The 10,411-nt window shown below is 42.1% G+C and overlaps 1 protein-coding gene and 1 long non-coding RNA gene across 3 annotated transcripts; one reads left to right on the top strand and one right to left on the bottom strand.

Moving 5' to 3' along the window:
• Positions 1-668: 668 nt before the first annotated feature.
• On the bottom strand, positions 669-7,306 carry LOC118271852 (uncharacterized). 2 transcript variants are annotated; one of them, XM_035588096.2, is made up of 5 exons: positions 6,524-7,299; positions 4,663-4,722; positions 3,779-3,799; positions 2,949-3,180; positions 669-1,282 (listed from the first exon to the last, which is right to left on the bottom strand). In XM_035588096.2, exons 2-5 carry the CDS (start codon positions 4,691-4,693, stop codon positions 721-723), a joined length of 846 nt encoding a protein of 281 aa, XP_035443989.2. In that variant the 5' UTR covers positions 4,694-4,722; positions 6,524-7,299; the 3' UTR covers positions 669-720. The 2 variants fall into 2 exon arrangements, with proteins under 2 accessions (XP_035443989.2, XP_050549945.1); XM_050693988.1 differs by lacking the exons at positions 3,779-3,799; positions 4,663-4,722 and having other exon boundaries at positions 6,524-7,306.
• LOC126910722 (uncharacterized) lies at positions 5,262-6,517 on the top strand. Its single transcript, XR_007705337.1, has 3 exons — positions 5,262-5,463; positions 5,590-5,693; positions 5,746-6,517. It is a non-coding gene; the product is annotated as an uncharacterized LOC126910722 (long non-coding RNA).
• Positions 7,307-10,411: the final 3,105 nt, after the last annotated feature.

The following is a 10,411-nucleotide window of genomic DNA, read 5'->3' as shown; positions in this document are numbered from 1 at the left end:
GCCTATAGATGGTTTGAGTCATATTTACTATATAATCGTAGCCCGAAAAAGAAATCGAGCGCTATAACTTTGAAAATAGCAAAATCACTCAGGTAAGGTGTTAAATAGTCAAAGTTTAGAATAGGGCAGATTACTAAGTTTTATTTTACTGCCTGTCTTGTAGATTATTTTAAAAACATTAGACGCATATTTTTTATTTTCTTTCGGAAACAAATACTTTCGATGATACCTATATCAATTTGAAACATCGCAAGGCGTCACTTCTATGTATAGCTGCTCCTACTCCTAAACCATCATTCGTTTTATCTAGGTAATCTATTGTCTAATATTTTTTCATTACCTAACTGACGGACTAAATAGATTTTTAAGAGAAGAAGTGTGTTGGGAAACCAATGTGGGATGACCAGACAGCTGTGACTCCTCTATACATGTCGATTGAAGCTTATTTGGAATAAATACATTTTCACCGCAACCGTAACCGCGATCACTACTCGCAAGCTCTTCACTTAACAAATGGAAACAAGCTATCACTATAAGGAACGTAATGTAACAGGTGGGTAGGAACATGTTCAGGGCGGCGCCACTGTCGGTGCAACGGCGCTTTATGAAATTGTGACAAGAAATATTAACGTATTCAGAGAATTTAATGGAAATAAAACTGCAAAGCATGTACTTTAGTTTTAATTGGCAGTCGGGCGAGGTTCGTGAGTGAGCCCTCGCCTAGCCCGGGAGTGGCGTGGACGTGCGACCCTGGTGTTGCTTCTTTAGCCTCTGCGCTTCGATCATCTTCTGACGTTCATTTTTAGGTAATATTTGTTCCATCTTCTTCATGTACTCCCCGTGCAGGTGGATCACGTACTCCACCGTGTAAGTCACGTCGATGTTAAGGCTTAGGATGCGCTCGTAGTAGTATATGTAGTCTTTCGTAGATTTCAACTTTCGCCGTTCGACAGAATAAAACAAGGAGCGCATTTCTTGCTTCCATTCGTCCAACCTGGAGAAGATGTACCCGATGCGGTACCTCACGTCGTTCTCATACTGCTTGATTAAGGGCTCCACTTCAACGAGCTGGTGCTGTACTCCATACACCGTCTGCTTCATCATTTCTAAAATCTTTGTACAGATTAAATACCTGTCGGGGTACTTATATGTAGGATATCTTGCAGGTGTCAGTATTATTCCTTCTGACCACAATACACGTCGCGCGTCAGACAAGTTGGAATGTTCGGGTTCCGAGTCTTCCAGACTGAACAGTTCGCCGTAGTCCAAGCTGATGTTGACCCTGTAACCAAAGCAGTGTGATTGACACTACGGACGTTTTCACTTTATGGTTTTTGAGGTTGCCCATAAAGGTTTTGGTCACTTTATAGTTCCACCACTGGAGCGGAGATATGGGAGTTGCCTGGAATGTTTTCCGGGATGGCAAGGATGGCGCCGCCATCTTGGAAAAATATGAGTTTTGTACAATATCTCTTTTCCATTTTACAAGAACAACGTTGAGTACAAGATTAAAGTACACACGGTTTTCTACAATGTATGTCGACACAGCTTTTTGGGAAAAACGTAGTTTGGCACCAGAGCACCGCAAAGTACATTTCAATAATTTAGGGGGCAAATTAATTTTCAAGTGAATAAAGCAATGAGCGCTTTATTATGCTATACTGTGATAAATTAATTATTTTTATACTATTTTATATTATTATTTTAAATCCGTCCAGTGACAAAATAATCTTCCCACTTCATAATATATCTGTACATCTATGTAGATAGGTTTTTACCGACTGGAAAAAGGAGGAGGCACTATTTGCGAATGTTTGTTTCTTTTTGTTTATTCATCGATTACTCCATCAACATTGTCGACCAATTTAAGTACAAAATTATGCTTCTTCGAAAAGTTTGTACTTCTCAAATAAAATACTGTCGCAGTTAACAGTTCTGTCGCACTAATGCAGAACGAAACTCACCACTACCTTTGTGGAGGGCTCGCTGTTATAGCAGCGGTAAGTCTCCTCTTCGAGGAGTGGCTAGAGAGGCGTCACGGCGGCGGTGAGGACTCACCTACCGCCTGACGCAGGTGCTTACCGGACACGGAAGTTTCGGTAGGTACCTGTTTCGGATTCGGCGGGAGGAAACGCCCGGGTGTCGGCATTGCGAGGACCACTCGGAGGACACGGTGGAGCTTACAGTAGCGGTGTGCCCGACCAGAACCAGACCCGTGCGTACGGCGCGTCGCGTTCCGCGCGCGCCTCAAAGAGCCAGACCACTACAGATGGGTCCAGCAGGGCTGATGCCCGATGCGGACAACGTAAAAGGTTACCGGGGCTCCGGCTCAGAGCAGGAGAAGGAACGGGGTGGTTTTTAGTCAGTAAGAGTCTGACACTCCCTCCCGCCTCACCCAAGGCGGGAGAAGTCATTGGATGATTTTCCCCCCTCAAAAAAAAACATTTGTGGAGGGGGGGGGGTGTCGCGGCTCACAAGACTTGGACGTCCTTCTTTCTATTAATTTTAGTGTATAATATTTATTTATTTACAAATTCACAAATACAACACTACAGCTTACGCCATCACGTTGTACGGCCAAAAGAAGAAATTAAAAAGTAAAATAAAAGCTAATACAATTCCCACCAAAAGAGATACAATTACATACCAAAAAGTCCGTAAATAGTAATGAGAAGTATACTGTTGATGTGCTGGCGCTTGGGCCCGATTTATTTGTATCGATTATAACTTTGCACCAATCCATATAACTGTTAATGGTCATACAATTGCAAACAAACTCATTAACGGTGTAATGTACTGCAATGTCATGAAATTAGGATTTTTGTTAAAATAATAGACTACTTGCTGTGTACTAGAGCGAACTTGTTCCATTTATCATCGAGCATTAATGCGAGGCATTATCAAGTAGGAAATCGGATCTAAGAAAGGACGGCCTTATTATTTATTACCTTTGGTGGCCAAGATCGAGTGGCAGCAGATCGGGCTTGATCTCGACAACTTCTGGTGGTTGCATGGGGTCGGCCTGGCGTCGCTCGGCGGCCATCTTGATTTCGACGTCACTCAAGTCGAGCGGCGCGTGCAGCCCGGCCATGCACTGCCCCAGCGCAGTCACCAGCTGCCTGTCCTCGCCCACGAAGTCCATGTCTCTCAGAGAGATGAGAGGTTTGCGGTATTCTTCACCTGAACAACCAGTAGGTAGGTAGGGTAATCATAATTATCGTGACAAAAAAACCTGCTTTCAATAAATGACTACAATAGCAAAATAACTAAATATATCGACTTTAAAAGCAAACGTTTTTAAAAGCAGGAGATACTCGCTCGTTGTTCGCCATAGGAATGTACACTTTGGAACAAACTAGAGGACTGACGGACGGATACACATTATCAATTTATTTTATAACATTTGCTTTCACGTTATACAGTACCTTTCTATTTGAAATAAATAGTTTTACTTTGACGTTCACATTGACTTAAAAAAAACTAAAATAAAAGCCGAAAAGTACAGGCAAGTGTTTGACCACAAGTTGTACGAAGTGTGTAGTTACCAAAGGTAACACTCCGAGGCGAATACTGAGACTACGAGGAGGTTTCGTTGTTTCCTCGCCTATCGTCGTACTCTTCCGCATATACACAAGTTGAAGTCTTGAAAAAAACCGACTTCCGAAAAACTAAAAACCTTAGTAAAACCAAAAAATAACTATCACTCATTGTACTGCCTGTGTCTACCCACTCCTAGTTTAGAAGCCGTGTTATCTGAAGAGATGTGGTCGCTACTCACCGCTAGCTACTGCCGCCAGCACTGGAACACAAACCATTGCAATTACATTCTTAACCAATTTTAAGGGAAATCTTCAGAAGCAGTTGTGTAGAGGGTAACTCTTCGGGGTAACTTCCCCACTCGTTTGGGATTCAGCGGGCCTATTTGGCTGCTCCCCTGATTTGACCTTTATCCAAGTTAGTAAAAGAGAGGGCTCGCTCTAACAGCAGCGGTTAGTCCCCTCTTTGAGGAGTGGCTAGAGAGGCGTCACGGCGCCCTCACCTGCCGCCTGACGCAGGTGCTTACCGGACACGGAAGTTTCGGTAGGTACCTGTTTCGGATTCGTCGTAATTGCAAGAAACATGCGGAGCACACGGTGGAGCATACAGTAACGGTGTGCCCTGCATGCGCTGAGTACCGCCGTGTCCTTAGGGATGTGATCGGCGACGGTGACCTCCCGCGTCCGGCTCTGGTCCAGGCTATGGTGCAGTGCGAGGGGGAATGGGAAGCCTCCTTTTGCGAAGCAGTCATGCTAACTAAGGAGTAGACACTCCGGGCGTCGGGGATCGCGTGACGATCTCCGGCCACCGTAAGTGCGGGTCTGCGGACGGCGAGCAAGGGTAGCTCGCCGCCGGACCAGAACCAGACCCGTGCATGCCCCGCGTCACGTTTCACGCACGCCTCAAAGAGCCAGACCACCGCAGACAGGACCCAGTAGGACTAATACCCGATCTTAGCTGCGGCAACATAACAGGTTACCGGGGCTCCGACTCAAAGCAGGAGAAAGAACGAGGTAATTTTTAGTCAGTAAGAATCTGACACTCCCTCCCGCCTCACCTAAGGCAGGAGAAGTCATCGGATGATTTGCCCTCCACAAAAAAAAGTAAGTAAAAGAGTATAATTACGGAGTGGTGCTGTTAGGATGAGTCCAAGCATGATGCTGGTCGCGTGGTGTCGCCCAGCCCCTGTAACGATAAGCCAGTGTTTGTACCGTTCAGGTATAGGAAGTCCCACCAAAAATATGATGTAAAAAGCTAGCCAAGTCTCAATGTAGCTGCTTGTTTATAGTTATTTATCTCTAATAAAAAATAATTATTTAAAAAAAGAAAAATATATTCATTTTGCCTCTTTAACATTACAAAAATGTGAATGGTAAAAACGCTTGCGTCGGGGTTATTTCGCTCCTCCCCTTAATTGGTCGTCATAATCGAAGGTCGAATTCAATAGCATCCAAATAGAACAAGTAAACCAATTTACCTTGCTGAGCTTATCCATAGACACATGTGTGAAAATATCTATAGCATCATTCGAAAGAAGACGAAGACGAGTAAGAACGCTCCGATTGTAAAAAGCTGAAGTGGCGCTGGATACATTGCGAGACTAACACATGGCAGGTGGACCGCCAGAGTAACGCCGCGGACACATTGCGAGACTAACACACGGCAGGTGGACCGCCAGAGTAACGCCGCGGACACATTGCGAGACTAACACACGGCAGGTGGACCGCCAGGGTAACGCCGCGGACACATTGCGAGACTAACACATGGCAGGTGGACCGCCAGAGTAACGCCGCGGACACATTGCGAGACTAACACATGGCAGGTGGACCGCCAGAGTAACGCCGCGGACACATTGCGAGACTAACACATGGCAGGTGGACCGCCAGAGTAACGCCGCGGACACATTGCGAGACTAACACATGGCAGGTGGAAGACTAACACACGGCAGGTGGACCGCCAGAGTAACGCCGCGGACACATTGCGAGACTAACACACGGCAGGTGGACCGCCAGAGTAACGCCGCGGACACATTGCGAGACTAACACACGGCAGGTGGACCGCCAGAGTAACGCCGCGGACACATTGCGAGACTAACACATGGCAGGTGGACCGCCAGAGTAACGCCGCGGACACATTGCGAGACTAACACATGGCAGGTGGACCGCCAGAGTAACGCCGCGGACACATTGCGAGACTAACACACGGCAGGTGGACCGCCAGAGTAACGCCGCGGAGAGGAGAGGGAGACCGGCGCTGGACGGACGACATCGTGCAACCGGCTGGCCAACATTGGACGGAGGCTGCGACACTCCGTGCACCGGACGCATGCAGTTCTCAAGAGGAGGCTTTCACCTTCGGGTAGTGAGGGGTTCACACATACAAATATCAAAATGCATATAAAATATTAACATTTTTTTTCCCCAATAGATCATTCAAAACTAGAAATAAGTTTAATTTTTGTATTATTTTTTGTAAGAAATAAAAGGCTTTTTAATTTTTTATTTCTTTTTATTATGCGTCTTATTTCTTTATTTATAAATCAAGTTCCCTGATATATTGACAAAAACTAAAACAACTTATTAAATCAAACCCGTAGTTTTTATTTATTGGAGTTTTTGGCCAAAACCATAAATGTTGAATATCTGAGACACGAGCCCCTCGGGCCTGCGCGCGCAGTGCTAGCTGTGCAGTGTGCATGTTGCTGTATGGAAGGTGATAACCTCCCTAGAGGAATACGTCGAATTACAAGTCACCCTTTATATTTACCGAAAAATAACCACAACGGGTTCTTGTTATTTTCTGATGACATATAAAAATATATTAATAATATAATAGGCACGTTTCTCGATTCAGGAATCGAACCGGGAATCCCTTGCTCAGAAGCCGCACTAGTTAGCGGTCCTCGACCAGCGAGAAAGATACCCATCTGTCTCTAGTAGGTAATAAGAATTTCATTAGATTTTTGAAAATAAGTTGTATAACTCACGGAGCGTTGCGTTGCGAGTGTTGGCCAGTCGCGGGGTACGGGCGGCGCCGCGGCTCGCTGCTAGCACGCGCCTGATAACGACGCGCGTCGCACCTCATTAACTAATAATTAAATAATAACTAATAATTTTACAAAATTATTAATTATAACCACACGTTTTGGTAAATGTGAATAATCGATCGAAATTTATTACTTTTAGTAGTGATTATTAATAATTCACGACACATATTGGTGAAAGTAATAAAATAAATATAAACCCAATGTTTTTTGACCAGGATGTATTTATTTATAATATTAAACACCGTCTTACAATTAGATCGCACAAACAAGGTTACTTGGACTTGCTTAAAACCGAAAGGACAACAAATTCACTCATTCTGAACTAGAATATTAAATAGTGCCTTTCTAGGGCACATTTATCTGGGCTCGCTGTCATTGCAGCGGTAAGTCCCCTGTTTGAGGAGTGGCTAGAGAGGCACCACGGCGTCCTCACCTACCGCCTGACACAGGTGCTTAAGTTAAAGTTTTTTTTTTAATTCGGTGGGCCTTTTGTTCGTTGAAATCTCTACTTTTCGATAGTGTAAAAAAAATAAACGTTACTATGGAAAATGTTCTGAAAAAACAGGTGATAGTGAACGGTGGCTGGAGATCGTCGCGCGATTCTCGACGCCCGGAGTGTCTCTTGAGGAGCTAGAGAGACTGGGATGACGTCTCATCCTTCTGCGAAGCAGTCATGCTAGCAAAGAAGGAGGTGGAGCGCGTGAGGGAACGAACCTCCTCACGCCCCAGCCTTCGCGAGAGACACTCCGGGCGTCGGTCTCCGTAAGTACGGGTCTGTGGACGGCGTGCAAGGGTAGCTTGCCGCCCGAATAGAACTAGACCCGTGCATGCGGCGCGTCGCGTTCCGCGCGCGCCTCTAAGAGCCATCAGACCACCACAAGTGGTGTCTAGTATGGCTGATGCCTGATCCGGATCTGCGGACTACCCAGCAGGTTTACCGGAGCTCCGGGTCGAAAAGCAGGAATAGGAACGGGGTGATTGTTAGTCACTAAGAGTCTAACACTCCCTCTCGCCTCGCCTAAGGCGAGAGAGGTCATTGGATAGGATTGGATGATTTTACCACCTTAAAAAATAAGAAAGGTATATAAATTATCTTCAAATATCAATGAATAAGTATCTACGCATTTAATTAAAAGTTATTAAGTTAAATTAATTTTACAACTTTCTTATAGTATTGTAGATGAAATCTGTCGAGTGGTTTTTGTTTCTATAAAGAACATACAGACAGACAAAAAAAAATCTGATTGCATTTTTGGCGTCAGTATCGATCACTAATCACCCGCTGATAGTTATTTTGGGAATATATTTCATGTACAGAATTGACCTCTCTACAGATTTATTATAAGTATAGATGTCTTATCAAATATAAATATTATTAACTTATTTAATTGTTAATTATAGTAGAATATTTCAATCTATTTTTTTTACTTGTTAATGTACCATTAAATCTTACGCTGCATGAGTTAATTGTAATAAATAGATCAAAATAGTTTTTCGATTCGAGTTTTTTTTAGTTTTTTTCCGTTTTTGGAGAACCATAGTAGTGTTTATTTTTTACACTATCGAAAAGTAAAGATATCTACGAACAAAAAGCCCACCGAATTAAAAAAAAAAATGATATTTTGACGCGTGAATTTTCGATTGAAAATTAGGATAATTTTTCGGTATTTAATCAATATCTGGTAAAAAAAATATTTTTCAATTCCAAAACATTACACGTGTGTTTGGTACATAAAAAGGCAAGTTTTCATCAAATTTCGAAAATATATACAGGGTGTAACAAAATACCCATATACATCAAGAAGCCCTGATGAATACAGGTTGAATAGAATCTCTACACAAAGTTTCAGCTCAAAATACGTTTAAAAAAAAATTAGTACCAAATACTTGGTATCGCATAGTTCTTGATTTCAAATCATACAAACGTGTCACAACACTACAGGGATCACTGGCTAATATTACGAAACATTTTTTATGTCAATCTGATCGCCTAGTACCTGTCTAGCTAATTTTGAATCGCGCGCCGACGCGATTTGAAAAATTCATAACTTGGTACCATGAAAACATGAGTTTAAAAAACCCTTCCCGTATCGTTTGTTATGTTATCTAGAAACCGTGCACTTGATATGTATACCCCCTTTTTGTTACACGTTGTATATATTTTTGTAAAAGTTAAAAATAAAAAACCAAAAAGTTAGTTTTTTAAATTTTTCACAAAAAATTCTTAATTCTTAATTCTTAAAATTCGAAAATTTAGGTTATGTGAAAAAAGTGTAAATACAAAAGTTGTAGATCTTCTTGTTACATACAACTTCGCCATTTAACTTTTTTCCATAGGACTTGTAGTTTCACCGAAATTGCAATAAACCGATTTTTTCTCTTAAACCCTCCCCCCTCCCCACTTCCCGAACTCGGATGGAGTGGAATTTTTGTTTTATTCCATTTTTAGCATATTCTCTTCCATTTCCAATAGGTTTCATTCTACTAGGTATATTGAAGTCATACCTTCAGGATAGGCAACTTAAAGTACAAGTTAATAAAATAAACTCACCGGGTGCTAGCATGTCTATGGGCGTACCGCAGGGCTCAATACTAGGCCTATTCCTATTTTTGGCATATATAAACGACTTGCCCCATTTATTTCAGAATGAACCTCAGATGGTATTATTTGCTGATGACACATCATTAGTTTTTAAAATAAATAGACGAGAAAATAATTATGACGACGTAAATAATGCTCTAATGAAGGTTCAAAATTGGTTTACATCAAATAACTTAGTATTAAATGATAAAAAGACAAAATGTATTAGATTTGTTTTGCCAAATGTTAAGACTAACCAATGCGATGTATTATTAAATAGTCAGAAATTAGAATTTGTAAAAGAGACTACTTTCCTAGGAATCACTGTAGATGACAAATTGCAATGGGGTCCCCACATTACATCGCTAGCGGGACGATTGAGCTCTGCAGCCTACGCTGTCTGGAAGATCAGACAGCTAACCGACATAGACACGGCAAGACTAGTGTATTTCAGTTACTTCCATAGCATCATGTCGTATGGCATTTTGCTGTGGGGACAAGCTGCTGATGTTGAGTCTATCTTTATCCTACAAAAGCGCGCCGTCAGAGCTATTTACAACCTAGGTCGTCGGGAATCTCTTAGAGAAAAGTTTAAGGAGATGAATATTATGACCGTTCCATGTCAATTTATTTATGAAAATATTATGTATGTTAGAAAAAACCTACATTTGTTTGCGAAAGTATCTGACAGACACAACTATCAAACTAGACATAAGGATAAATTAAGTCAACCATTTTTTAGATTGTCAAAAATAAGTAAGTCATTTATGGGATTCTGTGTTAAATGTTATATAGAGTTCCAATGGAAATATAGAATCTGAATGAATCAAAATTTAAACTATGTATTAAAAAAACGTTATGTAGACAAGCATACTACAAAGTAAATGATTATATAGAAGATAAGATGCTTGGAGGCAAGCTGGTCCGGCTCCACAGGAGAACGAAAAAAATGTAGTAATATAACCATGTTATTTCGATGTGTTCTGTACTTTATACAATTATTGTAAATGTGAGAACCCTGTAATTAACTGAAATCAAATTAGACTAGTTGAATGCATTTATGTCAGCTTGGAGTTGTCATGCTCACTCAAAGGTCTCATTGGCGGTGGCACGGGCATTGGATCGCTCGATTCCCTGCAACATGGTTGAGTTGGGCGGTGCTGGTGTACGTGTCATGTTCGTGAACGGGCGCTGTCAACTGGGACTGGTCAGCTCCGGACTGCATTAATTTTTATTGCCCTCTAGGT

The sequence above is a fragment of the Spodoptera frugiperda genome, chromosome 5, assembly GCF_023101765.2.
Source record: "Spodoptera frugiperda isolate SF20-4 chromosome 5, AGI-APGP_CSIRO_Sfru_2.0, whole genome shotgun sequence".
Lineage (NCBI taxonomy): Eukaryota > Metazoa > Arthropoda > Insecta > Lepidoptera > Noctuidae > Spodoptera > Spodoptera frugiperda.
The sequence above is the reverse complement of the archived record's forward strand: the minus strand, read 5'-3'. Positions and strand labels throughout refer to the sequence as shown.

What these genes read in the sequence shown, in the direction of transcription:
- LOC118271852 (XM_035588096.2), bottom strand. Translation starts at nt 4,693, where the DNA reads ATGCTTGGACTCATCCTAACAGCACCACTCC. An exon ending in CATCCTAACAGCACCACTCC is followed by an intron (nt 3,800 to 4,662) that starts GTAATTATACTC and finishes TTTGTGTTCCAG; the next exon opens with TGCTGGCGGCAGTAGCTAGC. An exon ending in GCTGGCGGCAGTAGCTAGCG is followed by an intron (nt 3,181 to 3,778) that starts GTGAGTAGCGAC and finishes CTGGTTGTTCAG; the next exon opens with GTGAAGAATACCGCAAACCT.